Raw genomic sequence first — 20629 nt, 5'->3', positions numbered from 1 at the left:
TGCCTTTTTTCTACTTTCTCTCCTGGTGATATTATCTGTGATATTTCCCCTGCCTTCTCTAGTCCTGTTATCAGAAAATGCGCCCTATTATCGAAATAAAAAAGTTCCGACATTTTTTCCTCGTCGGTGTTTGCGGACTCAAGCCAAAATTATCAAATTTTGGCTTGAGTCCGCAAACACCGAGGGGGAAAAAATGTCGGAACTTTTTTGTTGCGACAATACTGGACTATAATTTTTTTTGTTCGCTTTTTTGTTTTGCCCCCATCTGAAACATGATCTTTCACATCATCATCTTTAAGTTTTTTGGAAACAATGAAAAAAGTTTATTTTACTGAGAAAAATATAAAAATTACAAGCGAAACATAGAAAAAAAATTAGGCGAAAAATTTTGAAAAATATATTTTTCTCAAAAAAGTCATTAAAATTAATTTTTTTTGTTGATCTACGAAGCAAAAAAAGCGAATTTAGAAGCGATTGAATGGCGTCAGTTTGTTGTAAAATGTCCTACTGAAGCTGCTGCTGGGAAGCCACGCCCACTTTTTGAAGATATTTTTTTTGGAAATTTCGTAGAGAGTCGTCGTTTCTCAGTTGCCACGTGCCACGAATAGGCCGTCTGAAAAAAAGTCCGAAATTTAAAAAAAATCTGTCTGTGTGTCCGCGTGTCCCGATGTCCACACAAAACTTACATGCTGGTGGTTGGGTGATGTCGTTGTAGCTCGGTGGAGAACTGATGGTTGAGGAGTTGTCTGTAAAAGTGGGCGGGGCTTATATTGATGGTTTTTGAAAAAAAGTGTGGGTAGTGCAATCGCGCTCTAACGAGCTTATAACTGAAAAGACGCTCCATTGCACTTTAAATTTTTTTCATTAAAAAAAAAGAAATTTTTTGCGTCCCACCCACGTACCTTCATCATCAGAAGAGCTGGATTTCGAGTTGGCGGCGGCAGACACTTTCTCATTATTGGCCTTCTTTCTCATCATGACGTGCTGATATTGTTGTTCTAGCTCGTCTTCGATGTCGGGGAAGTTGACGCCTACAAAATACAATGTAGTTTGTAGTTTGTAGTCTTTCTGTGTGCCTATAGGCTTAGGTGAAAACGTAAAATTTGAGGGCTGGTTTCAAAAAAATGAACCATTTTTTTCAATTTTTTAAAAACCCTTTTTCATTTTTCCATTGGAAATATGATTTTTTTGATGATTCTTCATAATTTCTTCTGACTCTGAATGATAGTCGAAAATTTGTTATTTTCGCTTAAAAATTTCAAAACATTCGAACAATTTTAATTTTGAACTTTGGCGCCAAGTACCCGGAGCTTGACAAGTATGCTTAAGCCTATAGGCTTCCTCCCAGATTGACTAAGCCTATAGGCTTAGGCTCGCTACTGGATTCTAATGTCTGTCTGTGTCTCTGGATGTCCGGATGTCCCAAAGTGAAAAAAGTTGGCTTATGTTTAAGGTGTCTAAGCCTATTTTTTTAGGCTTAGGCTTAAGAATCTGATGTCTGTCTGTCCCTCTGGATGTCCGGATGTCTTACTCCTAGCAGACCAACGAAAATCACTAGCAGACCAACGTTGGTCTGCTAGCGATTTTCAATCGGTCTGCTAACTATGATGTCTTCCCCGTAACTTACGACAACGATGACGTTGTCCCAAATGTTTCTTCATATTGCTCTTGAATCTTCCCTCCAACGACTCTTTCAACGCGACGAATGGAACGGAAACGGCGAGTGCGGCTCCAGCAGTCACAACAACAACTGACGCCATTTTGAGGGGCGTCTAGCGTGAATTACGACAATTTGAGAGAGTTTAAGCGATGGCGGTTTGTACGGTTGTTACGATTTTTGGCCTAGCTGGAATAAATTGGTGGAGCAATTAAGGTTAATTAGGTAGGCTAATTACCTAGCCAAAATCGTCGTTGTTCGACGCAAAGTAGCGGTGGAAGGTTGAGCGAGCCAAGATTGTTGGATTGATTATAAGCACACGCTTTGACCTGGAAATCAGACAATTTAGGTTTTTTACAGTGACAATTTACACTGACAATTTTTATACACTGCCAATTTTTTTACACTGACAATTTTTACAGTGACCAGTGGCAACTTTTTGATAAGGTTATAACTTTGCAAGCAGAGGAGTTATCAAAAAATGGTCTACTACAAAAATGTACAAAATTTCAATGGGCATAATTTTTCCGTTGACAATATTTTTTATAAGTACCGTTATTTTAAAGATATGAGGATTTTTGTCTCTGGGTCTTATCGCTTTGACTCAAGAGATTTTGTTGAGTCCCACCTTAGATCCGATGTATCTCATGAAGGGGCGGAGTTATAAAAAAAATGGTCAACTACAAAAATGTAAAAAATCTCAAATGCTTTATTTTTGTAGTTTATAATTTTTTGATAATTACCGCAAATAACGAAATAAAATCAATTTTATAATATCATCACCAAAAACCGCTTCCTATCAGTAGTTGGTAACAATGTATGAAAATTTTATTATAGTATTTTACTATCAAATTGTACAGAATTTTGAAGGCTATAATTTTCTGTTAACTGTTTTTAAAAGTCTCTGATTTATTTCGATTTATAGCAGTTTGTTCTCGGCATTTTCCGATTACACATGACACCACTAAATGATAGCTGAATTCAGTCCGTTGTATTCCGTTACCTATTAGTGCTATCAAAAAAGTAGCAATTACAAAAATATAGTCCGTTTCAAGAACTACAATATTGTAGTTGACAATTTTTTGATATCTCATATACCTACTGAGATACTGTCGTTTCCACAAGGAAGGCGCACATTAGGATATGCCTACTCAACTTCAAACCCCTGTATCTCAATACTTCCTTTATTTATCAAAAAGTTGTCAACTACAAAAATATAATCCATGAAATTTCCTACATTTTTGTAGTTGACATCATTTTGATACGTCATTCAGCTAATAAGATATAGTGGGTTTTCATGTTTCCCCATTTTATGGCTGTTCGCTGAATTCAAATCGTTGTATCCTAAATCTGGCTGATGTTTCAACTACAATTAGAAATATTTCAAGTACCAAAATTTAAGAAACTTTGTGAACTATAGGAAACCGTCAACCAACCTAAATTATAACGAAAATCACATCGTTAGCAGACCAACGAAAATCGCTAGCAGACCAATGTTGGTCTGCTATCTTACACCAATGCCAAGTCACTTTTAAACCCATCTTTTTAATAACCGCTTGTGCTACTGAAAAATTGTTAACCATAAAAATATAGCCCGTTTCAAGACCTACAATTTTGTAGTTGACAATTTTTTGATAGCACTTCACCCAACCGAGTTATAGCCCGTACAATAAACTTACAGTTTTGCCAAAGCCAACTTGAAATCGGATGGGTTGGTTGAAAAAGTCTTGTCAAAAACTTTTTCAATCAAACACAACGAAAATTTCCAAAATAAATGGAAAGCTTTTTTTCTGACGTCCGGAAAATAGGGAGAGTTGAGTGGAGTTGTGAGTGACAATATTGGCGATGGAGGTGGTTTAAATGGCGGCGAAATGGAAAAATGGAAAATATGATAATTCGGAATATAAATGATGATAATCTGACACGAAGAATGCGTTGACGTCGTCACTGACGGGGGGAGACGCAGACGGCGAGACGACGCAGAGACAGAATTCGGCGATTTGCATGTTTAACACGGAATTCGCGTGAATTCCATCAACATCTTCTGATCAGAGAGAACGGGCGGTCACGAGGAGATTGTATTGTTTTCGTATAGTCTAGAATGGACAGTTTCAAGGAAATGTTGAAAAAAGTACACGAAATTTGAGGAATTGCGTCATGTTGAGAATTTTTGTAAAAATTTTGTTTTTATGGAGAAAGTGCAGTTATATGTATTATTTTTAGGTGGTATGCATTTACAACAGTGCGAGGCGTTAGGCCGCTCCATAACGGTTGGATAAGTTTTACGTTTATTTGTCGTGTAAGCCGCAAAAAGTTACAGTGACAAAGTACACTGACAAAGTACACTGACAACTTACAGCGACCAAAATATAACTTCTGTTTGTCCGCTGTCTTACGACCACCAGTTTTTCTGTATGTCCGGATGTCCGTGGCCTTCTTAATAGGCTAGTGATCATTACTATATATTTCTTGTCATTTCATGATCTGCATGCCCGTCCGTTTGTCCAGATATCTGTTACAAAACATCCCTCCTCAATGAACATGTGAAACACCACAAATGACTGGTTTGAACGATTGGTCAGAACCACTGGTTGTGAACAAATCGAACTACGCAAAAATAAAATAGGGATTATGCAAACACCCCGTGACACTAAGTACCTGGTACAGTATTGACGATATTGACCATATCGACTATACATGAAAATTCAAACAAAAAAAACCGAATCTCAAATGCAAATTCCAGAACTCCGATCTCGGCTAACCTTGAAGTTTAAACTCCATTTCTGGAGATTCTGAAAAATTACGAATGTGATCATGAAATTCAGCATGGTTAACAATATCAAATCATAAATTTTCAGTAAAATTGGACATCTGAAAATAAAGTGCCAAATCGGGATAAAAAAGCCCAAAATTGTTGTTTTTAATCGCTCCGGGAAGTTTAAAAACCGAGACATTTCGAAACCAGTCGTTTTGAAACCATGACATTGCAACACTGAACACAAAAAGTTACACTGACAAATTACACTGACAAACTACACTGACAACTTACAGTGACCAAAATGTAAGCTCGCGGAAACGTGCTCCGTCGTTTTTAGTTTGACTCTTGGTTTGAAAACGACCCTCCTGGACATCCGGATAAATCGACACACAAGCTTGCTATCCTATCAGGCAAACATCATAACACAACTTTATCCGTTTTTTTCTTTTTTCCCGAAAAATTTCTCCATTTTTCTTCTCACTTTTCTTCTCACCCCAACATAATTTGATCTCTTGAAATGAATAAGATTCCAGGGCTCCCAGAGAGCAAATATAGCTCCAAGTTTATTTGTCCTCCCGTTTTTTCCACTCCGCCCGCACAGTATTTACGTGCTTGTAATAAGAGAGTGGTTCCTGTCATGGATTCTCGTTCTCTCGACGTGAGATGATGGCAACATTTGGAATGAGTCATGCAGAGAGAGGTTCTTTGATCTTTTGGTGGTTTTTTGGGTTTTCGGACAATCTAATATGATGCTGCACTACGTCGCACTGAGCAGACCTTGATGGTTCAGTATGTAAGAAAAAATGGCGCTGCTAAGGGTAAGCAGACCTACCAGACTGAAAACAAAAAGTTACACTGACAGACTACACTGACAACTTACAGTGACCAAAATGTAAGGTTGCGCTCCGTCGTACAACGGTTGGAGCCAAAAAAGACTTGGCTAGGATATAGTTAGGTAAGTAGACACACCATAGAGACCGTCAGTGCACACATTGCTCAGCTCTAAACATAAAAATTCTTACGCTTTTAATGTTCTAACGACACACCTGTATAAGCGTACCTTTTTGCTTCTACTGCAAGGTTCAAGCTCTTCAAGGACAATCGTAAAGGACGTGGGAGCTAGCCAGACAAAAATTCTTGTGCTGACAATCTAAGGAGTATTTGAAATGAACAACACTGTTAACACGGTAATGATGTTGGTAGGTTACATTCAGGAGAGACGGCTAAGCAGCTCCAGAATCAGACAGCAGACGATCCTTATGATCTCTCTACCTAATTACATACATATTGGAAGATTACGGTGGATGGTTCATGTCACTAACTACCATAGGAAAAGTTTCACGGGTCATAACTCGGCTGACAGAAGAAATTAGCAAAATTTTGTTCCAGATTCGGAATCTACGGACTCGAATTGTAAGGAACCGCATTACCATCAGACTTCCATAGAGTTTGATCTCTTGGAAAAGAAAAATGTTGCTCTCCCCGTGATTTTCTCACGCTGATCAAATCAGAGACACTAGAAACCGGAAGACTATTGAAAATGTATGTACATATTCTCAAGACTACATTATATTCGGAGGGCACACCTTGGAATTGAGTAGAGAATGAATGGAAAGCGGGGTGTTGAAGAGGTGTTGAAGGCTAAATATGGGTGGTCTGGCAGGAAAAAAAGTTTAAAGAAAAGAAGGCTAATGACCGAACACCATAGAGACAGTTTTATAATAAAAAATAAGACGTTGTTGATCAGAGATTAATTTCCAGATTGATCTGATAATTGAGGAACTCCTGAAAACCCAATTTTTAAAGGAACGAACAAAAAAAAACCACATATTATGCTTCTGTACTTGTGACAGTGTTACCAAGATGTTCGTTGTTTTCTAAACAATTGAAAATTCTAATCTCTGACTACCGAACCCATCCTCCCGGTCGAAAAATCTTCATGTCAAAAAAATGTGACCACCAGTTGTCAAAATATCAAAAGATTTGTTGAGGAGCAACAAAAAAAAGCTCGATTGATGGATTGGTATGTCAGGTCACAAGTTCTGCAAATGGTCCATCCTAATGCATGTGATACTTACATTGGCAGGAGTTATTACACCGGAAAAATTGGGAGTGAAAAGACATGTTCGAGGTCATGAGGTATAGGAAAAGTGGTACCTGAAAATCACACAAACATTAATAAAGCCAATTTCAGACGGGTAGCGGGAATGGTTGGTCGAAAAGTAAGGTTGTTTGGGTACTATATCGTTATTAGATAGTATATATACGGATTATCGAGATTTTTACACCATTAGAAAGCCTGTGTCTTTCTCTAGCGATACATACTAAATTCAAGAACTTGTCTCTAAAAATAACGTTTTAATGACAATTTTATCATTTTTGAGATTTGGTCTCAAGGGAGTTTCCTGTCAAACTGGTTTTTATCATTGTTAGTGTAATTATTATAAAAGCACGATAAACCGTACTGCGAATCTGAACAAATTACATGCACTTTTCACATCAACCGCGGCTTTCAGGGCGGCCGAGGCCGCGGATTTCTGAAAAAACGAACATTTTGCATGGCTGGGAACTTCAAATCTTTTTGACAGCCTTTACAGTAACCAATGATGTCACAATTTCTCTACCTTTTTCTCTTTTCAGACAGCTATTTTCAAGTCCTTCCTCCATTCTATTATTCCATGACTCACACTGGCTCTTCCCCCCGTCAGAACATTGACCACTCTCTCTTCATACGAAAAGCGTAAAAAACTACTCGAACACTACACACACTCAGACAGACAGATGTATCCCCCAATACAATGTAATCCGGAAAACTAGAGACAAACATCTGGATCATCATCTCATCCCTCACGTGAAACTTTTCCGAGAAGTAACCGGCTCCGGAAAAGTGGCTCCGCCCCCAATTGCACACTCACAGGAGGAGAAGAATAGTTTGTGGTTTGGCATCGGGGAGGATGTCATCACTTTTGTACTTTTCATTTAAAAACGGATATAAAAACCCTATAAAATTTAAGAATCCCCAATTCTGGTTCATTATTTTCAATTTCTACCAATTGTTTTGTCTGGCGTACCTTTGACGCGTTTTCAATGCTCCCCTGTTGGCGTTTCTATGTTTTAATCATAATGTAAAATAGAGAAAAAAACGTGTGGCTGGCGTACCTTTGACGCGTTTCTACTACAAATATTTCAGGTTTTGGACCCATTTTAACAGGTACTTGGCTCCAAAGTACAAATTTCAAAATTTTTATCGAATTTCTTTAGAATTTTTCTTGCGAAAAAGTAAATTTTTTGACTATCATTCAGAATTAAAAGAACATCTGAAAAATCATCAGAAATGTTCACATATTCGATGAAAAATTGAAAAAAAAAGATTGGTTCATTTTTTGAAGCTGGGCCTTGACAAGTATATTTCTTAACTTGATATTTTTGTGCTGGCGCACCTTTGACGCGCTTCCACTAGGAGTATGGTGCGACTTTGACGCATTTCTATTTTTCTTATAGTTAATGATTGCATGCACCTATACCATTAAGGCTGGCGTGCCGTTGACGCGTATATTTCAATGAGATCAGTTTAACTGACTTATCGGTTTAAACGGCTGGTGTACCTCTGGCGCATTTATATTTTTCTTATAGGTAATGGTTACATGCAGATTCTGACACATTTTTTTGGTTTTTTTTTTGAAAAACTGCCATTTTTCACAGAAGAAATGTATGAACACAGCACAACAAAAAAAAAACAATATTTGCGACACATGTAAAGCTAGGAGGGGGTGGTCAGAGAACAAATAGCTGAAGAAGACAAGAAGAGAGAGAGAAAATAACCAACACTTGAAGTTCTCTCTCTCTCTCCCTCTCTCCAGCTCTCCCGACGGGAACCGAGAGGGCTCCCTTTTCTCTTTTTCTTTCAAGCTCCTGCTCTGGGGATGACTAGTCAACACACACACACACTTTATGTTTCTATTATGTTTTTGTGCTTTTTCTCTCTAAATCTCTCTGGAGATATCTCTGATATCTCAGAGTGCGGCTAAGATTTGTTCTGTTCTGTTCAGAGAGAATGCTTTATTTTTTGGGGAGTTTGTGTTGTCCATTTTTGATTTTTTGAACATTTCTATGGTTTGAACTGGAAAATGACCTGGGAAGTTTTGTTCTTAGGTACTGCTCAGACTCCTGTGTACTGTTATGGTATTTATTACTGTCCCTTAACCTTCATTTTTTAGAGTACGCATTTCAAAAACAGGGCTCCATTTTTGTAGTTGACAATATTTTTGAAAAAGTACTCCCTAGAGAGTTATTAGCTCAACACAGGTCTTACAACTGCGCTCCACCAAAATCCCTTTGAGAGATGTCTCTTTTTCTCTGAGCTTTTCAATTTCGCACACAATTTTCTAGGGGTTTCGGTAGAGTGCGGTTATAAAACATGTGCTAATACAGTATGTTCTAGAGATAACTTCTTTTTTTCCTCCTAACATTCCGTGGAGTGCCCGTACAAAATCAGTGTCAACTGCAAAGATGAAGTTCTATGTTAAATCGACATACCCTTTGAAATAAAAAATGTGGGACAATACCATGACAATGCTCTCAAATGTTCTAGCTGAAAAAAATGCTGAAAATGTTACCATGGGACTGTAGTCACGTTATTTTAAAAAATAAATAATTTTTTGATATTTAATTAAATTTAAATGAAAATTAAAAAAAACTCTCCCGCAAAGAACATTCCGTAAATATTATTAGTCTGGCGCGCCTTTGCCGCGTTTCTTGTCTGAACGAGAACCCAACCTGTTATAACTTGAAGACGAATAAAAATTTCAAAGAAAAATTCCAAATTAATGGAATTTTGTTGAGTAATTTCCGATCTTTTATTTGTTTACGCTTTCTTCTACTGTCTGGCGTGACGTTGACGCGAAACCCTTCAAATTTTCTTTCATGATTTTCTTTTCTTTTCCCATTCCAGATGGTCTTACCTGGGAATTGTTCCACATCAGCGGCACTATGTATGCATTTCCTCACCCAACTCGCCTCCGTCGCCATCGACTCGGCGTATTCTACACCTGCAGTTGTGAGTTAGTTGTGTCTCACAAGAGAAGTATTTGGAGAAGCGGCTATCAAAAGGTCTTGGCCACATATACTTTCGACTACGGGGAGTCCATTTCTGCAGTCAGAACCTGCTGAATGTTTCTGAGAGTCGAGTTATGAGCTCTCAAACTTTTTATATGGTTAAGCTTTGTCACATGGAATTCTAAATCGGCCAAATTGCTCTTGCACGTACGCCTGTTTGCGTATACTATTTGCCGATTTGGAATTCCAAGATTAACCATATGAAAAGTTTGAAAGTTCATAACTCGGCTCTCAGAAACATTTAGAAGGTTTTTGATGCAGAAATGGACTCCCCGTAGTTTAAAGTACAAATGGCCATATTTATAGACCTTTTGAAAGCCGCGTCTCCAGATACTTCCCTAGTCAGAGAAAATGAAATAAGCAGACCCGAATCTTCTAAGCATACTCATATATTTCCAGCCATCCGCCGTGCCCAACTACCATCACAATCCTCATGAAAAACTCTTCATATCCTACCGATCAGTGCCGCCACCAGCACCCGCACCGTCATCTGCTGCAGTTCCTATCAGATTCAACTCATACTCATCAGTCGGCTCCAATATCAGGGGACTCAACTCGGCAACTCTCCACCCTGGAAGTATGGAACCTCCGCTGACACCTGGAAACTATCGATTGTATAGCATGAGGTTTTGTCCGTACGCGCAGAGAGTGTTGATCTACCTCGCCAAGAAGAATATTCCGTGAGTTTGGGCTTCAATTCTTCAGGTTTTGCTTTATAATCTTAAAAAGCTAGAAGAGCATCCAAAAAATATAAGGTTATATGATACGGTAGTTTTCACAGACAAATTGGTTGAGTTCGGCTAAGATCGGCTGAAAACCCGAAAATCTGAAAAAACCATTCATGAGTATACTCATTAGAACCGTCTTGTTTTGTGAATTCCAACCATATTTTTATTTTTCTTAAAAACTCAAAATTCGCTGAGATACAAGATTTTAGTTTTTTCGTGGCGAGACCCAAAATCGGAAAATTTTCTAAACCTAGGCATGATTATACTTTTCTGAATCGTCTTGATTTGCTGATTACAAATTTATAAGTATCAGATCTTGCGGAGCTAAACTGATTGAGATACATCAAGAAATGTGATTATCAGATTTTCGAATTTTCAGCTGAAATTTGGCTGCTTTTTGCTGTTTTAACGTTAAAAACGGTGACGCCCGACTCATATTTAATAATTTTCGAGTTTTATGTCAAAATCCTGGTTCTAAGTGTATTTTAGTCTAACAAATGCACTTTTCGAGCATTTTGTGTGTGAAAATTTGTAAAAACGTCGAAAAAAATATCAAATTTTCATTCAAAACATATTTTTCGACGAAAAAAAAAATGTAATTTCTGCTACAGAGACTGCATTTTTTGTTCAAAATCACTCAATAAATGTTTCAGCATTTTTCAGCTTTGCTGGACTCTAACCTTTTACTAAATCGCTTATAACTTTCTCAGTTTTGACTCGATTTTTATGAAAACTAGATTTTCAGATTCAACGCCTTTTTTTCTCTTAGACAAACACCCATTTTCTTTATTTTTCCTTATGTTTCTCAGAGTCGAAGTAGTCAACGTCAATCCGGACCGCAGCCCCAACTGGTACCTCGCCAAGTCCCCCATCGGCCGAGTGCCCGCCCTCGAAATCAACGGAAAAGTGGTGTGGGAGTCGAATGTGATCGTTGAGTACCTTGACGAGCTGTTCCCAACGACTACAGTACTCCCGAGAGACGCGTTCGAAAAGGCGCATCAGAAGATTCTCGTCGAGCGATTATCACCGGTAAATTGCAAAAAAAAATTTTTTTCACTTTTTTTTTCAAAAATTAATTTCAGATAATGAACGCATTATTCGAGTTCTACAGTAGCTCGAATAATCAACAAGCCCAACGACAGAACGATATGAATGTGCATAGTGCTCTAAGAAACGCCGAAAATCTGCTCAGGGACTCGTTCTATGGAGGTGAGAACGCGCCAAAGGTGCGCCAGACTCATTTTCAGCTTTCAGGCCGCCAACCTGGCTACGCTGACTACTTGACATGGCCGTTTTTGGAGCGTCTCCAGATGCTGACGATGTCTCAGAACTCACAATTCAGGTATTTCCCTGGATTGCACTACCCAAAAATTGGAGCATACATTGCCAGAATGCAGAATCAGCCGGAGGTGAGGTGGTAAAACGAAAATCCAAAAATTTCTAAAACAATCTATGAGTTTATTCATTAGAACCGCCTGGTTTTGTGGATTCTAACCATATTTTTATTTTTCTTGAAAACTCGAAACTCGCCGAGATACGAGGGTTTTAGTGTTTTCGTGACGAGACCCAAAATCCGAAAATTTTCGAAACCTAGGCATGATTATACTTTTCTGAACCGTCTTGATTGGCTGATTACAAATCTATAAGTTTCAAAGCTTGTGGAGCTAAACTGATTGAGATACATCAAGAAATGTGATTTTCAGATTTTTAAAAATACTTAAACTGCTATACCTCTCTGGGTATCGCTCAAAATTAAATTTCGACTACATTTTCAGATTCCTCTCATCTGGACGCTTTGAATGAGTATAATCATGCCTTGGTTTAACGCGCTTTGGGTCTCACCACGAAAACTACAGTAACCCACGTGGTTTTCGTGGTGAGACCCAAATTGCTTCAAACCAAGTCATGATTATACTTATTCGAAGCGTTTTGACAAGAGAAATTCAAAAATGTTGATGAAAATTCATTTGGAGCTGAACTCGTCGAGTTATAGCAGTTTCAGCATTATCAGAATGCCGAAAATTTTCAAAAAATATGAAAAAATTTCCATTTTTTCAGATCAAATTTTCGTCCCGCCCACTGACACACCACAAAGCGTATCTCGATAGCTTTGCCATGGGAATGCCGAATTATGACTTTGGAATCTATGGGAAGAACTAAAAAAACGAAAAAAAAAAAACATTTGTAATTTAATTCTAATAAACTATTTCTTTATCTCATCCAATACAACCAAATTCACTTTCTTGAATGCTTCTTCTTCTTCTTTTTACTCTTCTTCGACGTCTTCTTTCTATTCTTCTTATTCTCTTCCATCTCCTCACGAAGTCGTTTCGCATCGCTTCGATAGCACATAAGAACCCAAAAGAGCCAGGGGCAGCCGAAACCGTGAAGACCAAGGAAAACGTATAGGGTGGTGGGGCTGGAAATGGGAAATAATTAAAAATGGAAACGCGCTCTAATAGTTATGGAAATTTTCAAAACTCTACTCATTAGAACCGCCTTGTTTTGTGGATTCTAACCATATTTTTATTTTTCTTAAAAACTCAAAACTCGCCGAGATACAAGGATTTTATTGTTTTCGGGACGAGACCCAAAATCCGAAAAACTTTCTCAACCTAGGCATGATTATACTTTTCTGAACCGTCTTGATTCGCTAATCACAAATATTTACGTTTCAGAGCTCGTGGAGCAAAACGGATGGAGATACATCAAGAAATGTGAATTTCAGTTTTTCAAAGTTTTTCGAAGTCCCCTAGAACCCTTCTCCTAACTCACTTATACTTATTTCGTTTGATATCAAACTCCGGCATCAAGTGCACCTCTTCCATTTCATTCTTCACCTTATCCAGTACTTCAACCACTTTTCCAATTGTCGCTTTCATCGAATCCACCGATTTCTGGAACCTGAAAACATATTTATATACTTATTTATACAAAACAATTGTATAAAACCTCGTAAACTTCAGGTCCATCTTCGACAACTCCGACAACGACTCCTTGAACTTGTCAAGAAGTTTATTCTGTTCAGTAGTAGCAGTGGTCTTGACTATTTTCTCAAACGATTCAATCGCATCAATACGACTCTCACCCATCAAATCCACGTCGACAAAGTTTGGAGCAGAAGAGAATGGTGCACCGAGATCTTGGAATGTTGCATTTTCAGACACCTCAATTTTCTTGATCCAATCCTGGATCCCATCTAACATTTTCTTAATTTCATCTGTAGTTTTTCCGAAATCTCCCCAGTTCTGTTTGAACGTCTTTTTGAATTCCTCATCGTTCTCCATGCCCACTTGGCCCTCAATCTCATTCCCATCTTTCTCAAACGATTCAAATTCTGCAGTCTTCTTTGATGCAACATCAGCCATCACCAATGCAGTCACAGCTTCTCCAAACGGTTTCGAATAATCCATAAGACCTCTGAACCTTTTCGTCTCATCACCAACATTTGCCTTGATTGAATTCATTGTTTTGCGGATTGAAACCAACGACTCCCCTGACTGAGAAATCGCATCCGATGCCTTCTTCACATTCCTCAACACTTCACCGTCTTTTCTGATTTCCCCGATTTTTGCAATTGACTTTGCGATGGTCGCCACGTTTTCCAACTCAGCACCCATGTTATTAAAGCAATTGAGTTGTGTCTTATATTTTGCAATCGATCCGGTATCAAATTCAAGAAAAGTCCATTTCTTGTTAGTTTCAAATTTCAACGTGTTAATAGGAGTCCCGTCTGTCACCTCTGTCAAGTCTTTTTCCAATTCCAACACAAACTTTTTCAGCTTTGCCAAGTTTTCTGCTGAAGTTTGGGAGGATAACACTTTGATAATAGGTTCCAGAGCAACGAATCTCTTTTGAACTTTTTGGAGAGAGGACAGTTTTTTCCTGGCAAGTTTCTCAATATCAATGATTGATTTTAGCTCAGGGACCACATTTCCAGCCAAAGCCTGTCTACACCCTTCGGCTGTTCCAAATGTTGTTCCCATTCCGTCTTCCAACGGAACCTCCTTGATAGAATCAATCATCTTATTGAATTCAGAGACTTGTTTCAATGATTGAAGGATGTTTCTTGTCGACACTTCCTTCCATTTGGTATCCAATTTGTCCATACCTAAACGAACTACTTTTGAAGTTTCCACCAAAAACTCATTTCGCCGCTTTTGGAGACGAACTCAAACTCTGTTCTCATGACCCTCTTTCTCTCCAAGCCGACATAAACATACCGTAAAAACTGTATTACAACGGCATGCAGTTCAATTTTTCAAATGCCTTTCATGGCACTTTTAGTGGTTTTTTGATGTCCAGGAAAATACTAGTGGTTAATTTTGAGTATGTAGAAGGAGTCGTTATAATACAGTTTTTACGGTAGTATTCAACTGGATCTTGTACGGCTTCTCAAAGCGTTTCAGTCTAGATCTTTACCACTTTTAAAGCACCTATTCAATATATACGTGCTCCCTCTTCTAGAATACTGCTCTGTTGTTTACTCTCCTTCACCCGCTAGCATTCTGTCTCAAAAACTACAAAAACCACTAACATTATACACTTGAAAAGTTATTCAAAGGTGCAACATCCCCCTATACATCTTATCTCGGTCATCTCAAAACACTAGATATATACTCAGTCCGCCATCGAGATACTTTAATTTCAATTAGTCTCACTTTAGAATATTATCAGCGGCGCAGCCTATTTTCCCAATATCCAGTAATATGTCAGAACCTCTGGAATTCTATTACATCTAATACTCATGAGTTTCATCCCCCTGCTAAATTCATCTCCCTTCTTCAAAAATCAATCAATAGATTATAATCTTTTTCTCACCCCATGCCATTACTGCTCCCCCATTAGCCCAGGACCTTTATCAGGGCTCTAGTGTTCAATATTGATTTGTTTTTTCTAGTCAGTAAATAAATGAATAAATACCTGGAGTGAGTTCTGTGAGAAGTTTATCATCTGTGAAGGTATTTGAAATATTCGGAAGATTGGATTGGATCCACTTGTTAGAAATGTCACCGGAAAGTTTGTTCACATCATTGAATCCATTGATGAAGCCAGTTGTATGAGGACGATCAATTGGATGGGGAGAGACCCGAGATTGAATCAAATTGTTCAATACTTCAAAAGCCATCAAATCGAGTGAAGAAAGAATATCTTTCACGGAATCGAAATTGTTAGTTATTCCACTCTTAACAGTAGCTTTGATATCCAATTCTGGTAAATGTCTGAGGGCAATGAACACTTCATATACTTCTTCCAATGGCTTTAGCTGCTCCAGAACTCCAAGAACTTCAGAATACTTGACAATTTTGACTTTTTCGTTAGTTTCTTCCAGAAAAGTTTTCAGATTGGTGATATCGGCATTCTCCATTTTTGATTTTTGAACAGCAGCTGCTACCTTGGAAAAATCGATACCTTTCAATTTGGATAAATCGATGTTTTTGATATCATCTAATTTCTTATATGCATCCCTAGTCGGCAGTTTATCCAAGTCTTTGATTTCTTTCCACTTTCTACCCGCATCATATGCGTTAACGATACCAACTTCTACCTCCAGTGAATCTTTTGACAATCTGACCTTTTCCAGCTTATCCAGAAAGTCTGACACACGGGTTTGGTTGAAATTCAGCAAACTTTTAAAATCCTCAGATCCGATGTTCAGAAGTTCCGCAATCACACTGTCCACAGGAATCGATCCATCCGATAGACCATTTTCCACGGAGATTGCAGTGATGATACGGGCGGTGGCGGTGAGTTTATCAATGACGATTGAGGGATTTTTATCTGGAAATCATGAAGAATAATACGAGTGATTTGGGGGAAGAGTTTCACTCACTTTGAGAAACTGCATTGACGAATGAAAGGTTGAAAGGCGTATGTGAAGTGTTGATTGTGTTAGCAGCTAACCCAAATATCGAGCCTGAAAATGAGTTTACGCATTTTTGTGAACTTTTCTTGAAAACTCACTTATTGCTGTAATAAAAGCAACGAGACCGTTGAAATCCGCTAGTCTCATCTTGTTCAAGAGAACGGGGGAGGTTTGAAAACGGACACTGATTGAATTTCAAGGGAAATGGGAACTATATATGGAAATGATGACCGTGGAGATAAAGTAGGGGACACGTGTTTTTTTCAGCGGAATCGACTTATTTTTTGAACGTGTAGGCTTACAGTACCGGGGCTGACTTTCTCCAATTTTCCAGTCTTTTCCACGTGTCCCTTTTTATCTTGAGGGCCAAAATTTCCAGATATTACTTTTATTTTAATAATATTATATAAATTTCCGTTTTTTATCTCTCTCTCGGAACAAGATAAGACTAGCTGATTTCAACGGTGTTACGGTTTTGTTATTTTCATCTTACTTATTAATTATTTAAATTATTATATTTATTCTTTTTGAAAACAAGAGTTTCATTGATTTTTTTCCGTAGTATGCTGACCTCGCGTGGCAAGTGACCTCTGTAACCCGCTGGGGTCAGTTGTATTTTTCATTTCCATTTTTCAAAACGAAATCAGTTTGAGATTTCTGTGATTCTCTCAAGAACTATGAAAGTGCCGAGTTTCACCCGTTTCGTTGTGATAATCACTGCGATAGGTAAGTTAATTGAGTTTTACTGCTACGAACTCAATATAACATCAATTTTCAGTTTCAACATTTGTGCCAACCAATGCAATAGAAAGTCATGATCTTTCATTCGTGAACAAAGGTTTTAAAAGTGAGTCAGAATTGTTATTTGTTATTTTTTACTTTGTACATTTCAGACCAAAACAGTTCCCATGTAATTGATCGGCTGGCAGCCACTGCTCGTGTTATCACAGCCATCACTCTTCAAAATGGTTTATCAGATAAATCAATCTCAGTTGACGACGTCATTGCTGAGTTGTTGAACTTCGAACCTCACGAGTTAAAAAACCTGGAAACTCTTGATAAGAAAACCGTGGAAAACTTTTTGAAGAAACTTGACGACTTCAAGCTCTATGATGTTACAGTGAATGATGCACGAACTCTCGGCAACATGTATAAGTTGAAAGAAGTGTGGAGTCAAGTAGGATCCACGATCAAATTTCCGAATGATGCCGAATACAAGAAACTAGATAACATAAAGAGCTTGCAAGTTTCAGGACTTGACCAACTGAAGTTCAAACCCGCGATTGATATTCTAAACCAATCGATTCTTACCGAAACACACGTGGCAGAGGTGAAGAACCACCTGAACTTGATAACCACTAAAATTGAATCTATCAAAGGGACTGTGGATATTGGTGGTTTGATTAAGATTCTGAACCAGGTAAAACCACTTCAATTTGTTGTGCAAGTTTTCACTATCTACGGCGAAATAAATGCGTTCACCAATCTTCGTAAACCAGTTTCTGATGGTTTGGCTCAAGAACTTGGTGAACTGAAAGACTTGGTGGCACAATCTAAATCTTCGTCACTCGATTCTCTTGCAAAACTGGTTTCTTCACGGTTCGTTCATCATCCAATCGATCGATTGTATACGTCTGGGTTTATCAATGGATACAAGGATTTGAATCTACTTTCTGTTGATGGAGACAATGTGAGGCTGTTCAATTCCACGACGCTTCAAAACATGAAGGGTATCCATCAACTATCAAAAACCACATCACCCTTTAAGAAACTAGATGATGAGTGGAACGAAATGTTCAGCTTGGAAATGTACAAGTCCGTTCAAGATATTGCTAGTTTACAAAAGTTGTTGTTGTCTATCACAGTTGCTCCGTCTATAGCTGATGTTAATCAATTTATCAAAGATGTTAAAGATTGCGCCAAGGCTTCTTACCCATCCAATGATGTAAAGACACTCAAAGATATTTCGGAGAACACTAATACTGTGTTTAAAAAATTGATAACTATTCGTGGAGCATTGCAATCTATCGAAAAGTTAAAGAGTGAATATATTCCAATATTGGCGACATCAACTCCAATTGAAACCATCGTCCAATTGAAAAAATTGGTGATGAAGCTGGAAAGTGATATCAAAGTGCTATCGGATGGAGAGCCAATTGTAAACGTGGATATGAAAATAGCAGACTCCGATCTAGTCACTGGTTTCAAAAATTATTTCTCTAGTCACATCGGCTCATTAAACTGTATTAGAGATATCAAGTCTCGGTTTGGAGAGGTCACGCTATCAGCTATGTCACTCGGTAAAGTTCGGGAGATGAAAAAAGATGCCCAAGTAAGCAAGGATGTGAAAAAAGTGTTGGCTGGAGCTTCCGAATCGTTAAAGTCGCTAACTGAGATTCGATCAACTTTTCAAGCTTTGAAAGTTCAACCAATAGATGATCATACCATTCCAAATGCTTTAAAGAACATATCGAAACCATTTGGAGAAGCCGTAGCTGCATTGGTTCTTGGAAAGGATACAATAAGCAAGTCATCGGAATTCGAGGATTTTGTGAGGAAAAGCTATGTGATTGAGAAAAATATAGATGCAATACGAACTGATATGAAGATAACAATTAAAAACAATTGGGGAAACTTTGTCGGAACATCGCAAGACATTCGATCTTTGTTCATTAAATTGGATGAGTTGGTCGGGAAAATTGAAGGAACCAAAAACTCAACACTCCAGGATATCGGCCAATTGTTCACTAATCTTCCAAAATTTGTTGACGTTGATCTTCTGACCGACGATCGATTGAATGCAGTTGAGTTATTTGTGAAGGATGGAACCACTCCTGAACAAACAAAACTCCTTGACGAATTCAAGAAGTCACTCCTCGAACTTTCAAAATTGGATCTCAAGTTTTCAAGATTTCAAAAATCTCTCAATTCGATGTCTGATACAATCAACAAGTTGGTGGGGATGATGTCTGGAATTTCAAGTCAAGTTACAGCGACTACCACTGGTGGTGCAGCAGTTGAATCAGTGAGTTCCTGGTAAGTTTAGAGAGTTCGCTAGAGCGCGTTTGTAGTTCAATTTAATTAATATATTTTCAGGCATGACCTCACACATATTATTTGTTATGTCGTGGTTTTTCTGGTTGTTGTTACCGTCATTGTTATCTACTGCGTTTGTCTGAGGAAAACAATAGATTATGATGCTCTGAATACGTTGGAAATGGAGAATGGACTGAAAAAAGACGAAAAAGAAAAAGAGAACGTTAAAAAAGGGAAGTGTAAGGTGTTCGTATGGAATGAAAAATACAAAGTCTTCCAAAAGAGAATGAAAGAAGCCACGGATAAACAAAAACAGAAACTAGCTGGTCACTCTGCAAGTGGCTCGTCTAGTGCAACAAATACTGGAGACTCTGCAACTCCTTCTGGAAGTACAACCAATACCGGAAATAAAGTAACTTCTTCTGGAAGTACTGCTAATGTTGCTGGAGGTTCTGCGAATCCTTCTGGAAGTGGTACAAATAATGCTGCTGCTAGTGCACCAGCTGTCAACAAGGCCGGTGTAGTTCCAGTCAAAGGTGGTGAAAACGAGAAGAAAGGTGCTGCTGCTACTGGTGACACAAAAAAGGCTGGTGGTTCCTGGCTTCAACCAATTGGTCAATTTATAACCAAAAGTTTTAAGTCTTTAAGAAAAAAAGGTAACAATGTTGAAAAGACTTGTGGAAACAAAACGGGTGTTTCAGAGAAACCGGCTTATGATGTTGAAGAGAAAGTAGTGGACGATTACCTTGCTCTATATCCTCAAAAAGATATTGTGAAGCCGGAATCATTTGCCAACGAAGAACAAAAAAGACGTTGGATTATCGATGCATTCGAAAAAATAGAACAACGTATGAAAGAAGATAGAGAAGAGGAACGGAATAGAGACCCAAGCACCCAATCCTCAGCTGCATCTTCCTCTAGTGGAAATGCTATCGAAGATGCTAAGGCGTTAAGAAAAGCTTTTGGGCTACCTGACCTGGTAACAAATCACATAACAAAATATGAGACCATCATGTTTTTTACAGAACTTGCAAGTGGGCATTGCCAAAGCAAACCACGTTGGCAGGAACGATGATCCAACACGTGATGACACAGATTTTGAATTTTCAGAAAAGAATAAGAAATAACTCGCTTTGTATTGATTATTTTATTGTATAAATGATCTGGATGACAAATTGAGAAAAGTTCTGAAAAGTGGAAATATGGCAGTCATCGTGTAAAAGAAACGCTGCCTTAAAAACCTTGAAAAAAATTCTAGAGCCATTACTTTCGATTCAAATATGCTTAAAGTGGGGAGTGCTGACCTAAAACGTTTCTTTAATGGTTTTAGGCCAACGTTTCTAGGCATGCTGTAATTTTTTGATCCGACTGCCTAAAATATGACTGGTGCCAAATTCAGAACCGCCCGACACTTATAGTTTTAAGTTCAAAATGGTCAATTTTGAGAATGTGAGACTACTTTCCTGATG

General features: G+C 38.2%; 4 protein-coding genes across 4 annotated transcripts; 2 read left to right on the top strand and 2 right to left on the bottom strand.

The window, feature by feature from the left end:
* Positions 1-584: 584 nt before the first annotated feature.
* On the bottom strand, positions 585-1760 carry GCK72_011771 (uncharacterized protein; the record flags this gene model as incomplete). The annotated part of the gene is made up of 4 exons (XM_003100767.2): positions 585-613; positions 687-746; positions 903-1031; positions 1628-1760. The coding sequence occupies 4 exons, from the start codon at positions 1758-1760 to the stop codon at positions 585-587; spliced, it is 351 nt and encodes a 116-aa protein (XP_003100815.2).
* A 7606-nt stretch (positions 1761-9366) lies between these two features.
* On the top strand, positions 9367-12418 carry GCK72_011770 (uncharacterized protein; the record flags this gene model as incomplete). Its single annotated transcript, XM_053728664.1, has 6 exons — positions 9367-9471; positions 9930-10210; positions 11068-11287; positions 11341-11467; positions 11513-11667; positions 12317-12418. The coding sequence occupies 6 exons, from the start codon at positions 9367-9369 to the stop codon at positions 12416-12418; spliced, it is 990 nt and encodes a 329-aa protein (XP_053588241.1).
* Positions 12419-12493: 75 nt separating this feature from the next.
* Positions 12494-16271, bottom strand: GCK72_011769 (uncharacterized protein; the record flags this gene model as incomplete). Its single annotated transcript, XM_003100774.2, has 6 exons — positions 12494-12677; positions 13034-13162; positions 13211-14369; positions 15182-16039; positions 16092-16175; positions 16223-16271. The coding sequence occupies 6 exons, from the start codon at positions 16269-16271 to the stop codon at positions 12494-12496; spliced, it is 2463 nt and encodes an 820-aa protein (XP_003100822.2).
* Positions 16272-16801: 530 nt separating this feature from the next.
* GCK72_011768 (uncharacterized protein) lies at positions 16802-20287 on the top strand (the record flags this gene model as incomplete). Its single annotated transcript, XM_053728663.1, has 5 exons — positions 16802-16850; positions 16903-16971; positions 17018-19160; positions 19221-20139; positions 20186-20287. 5 exons carry the CDS (start codon positions 16802-16804, stop codon positions 20285-20287), a joined length of 3282 nt encoding a protein of 1093 aa, XP_053588240.1.
* Between the last annotated feature and the right edge of the window lie 342 nt (positions 20288-20629).

This window comes from Caenorhabditis remanei, chromosome III, assembly GCF_010183535.1.
Source record: "Caenorhabditis remanei strain PX506 chromosome III, whole genome shotgun sequence".
In the NCBI taxonomy this organism is placed as follows: domain Eukaryota; kingdom Metazoa; phylum Nematoda; class Chromadorea; order Rhabditida; family Rhabditidae; genus Caenorhabditis; species Caenorhabditis remanei.
The sequence above is the reverse complement of the archived record's forward strand: the minus strand, read 5'-3'. Positions and strand labels throughout refer to the sequence as shown.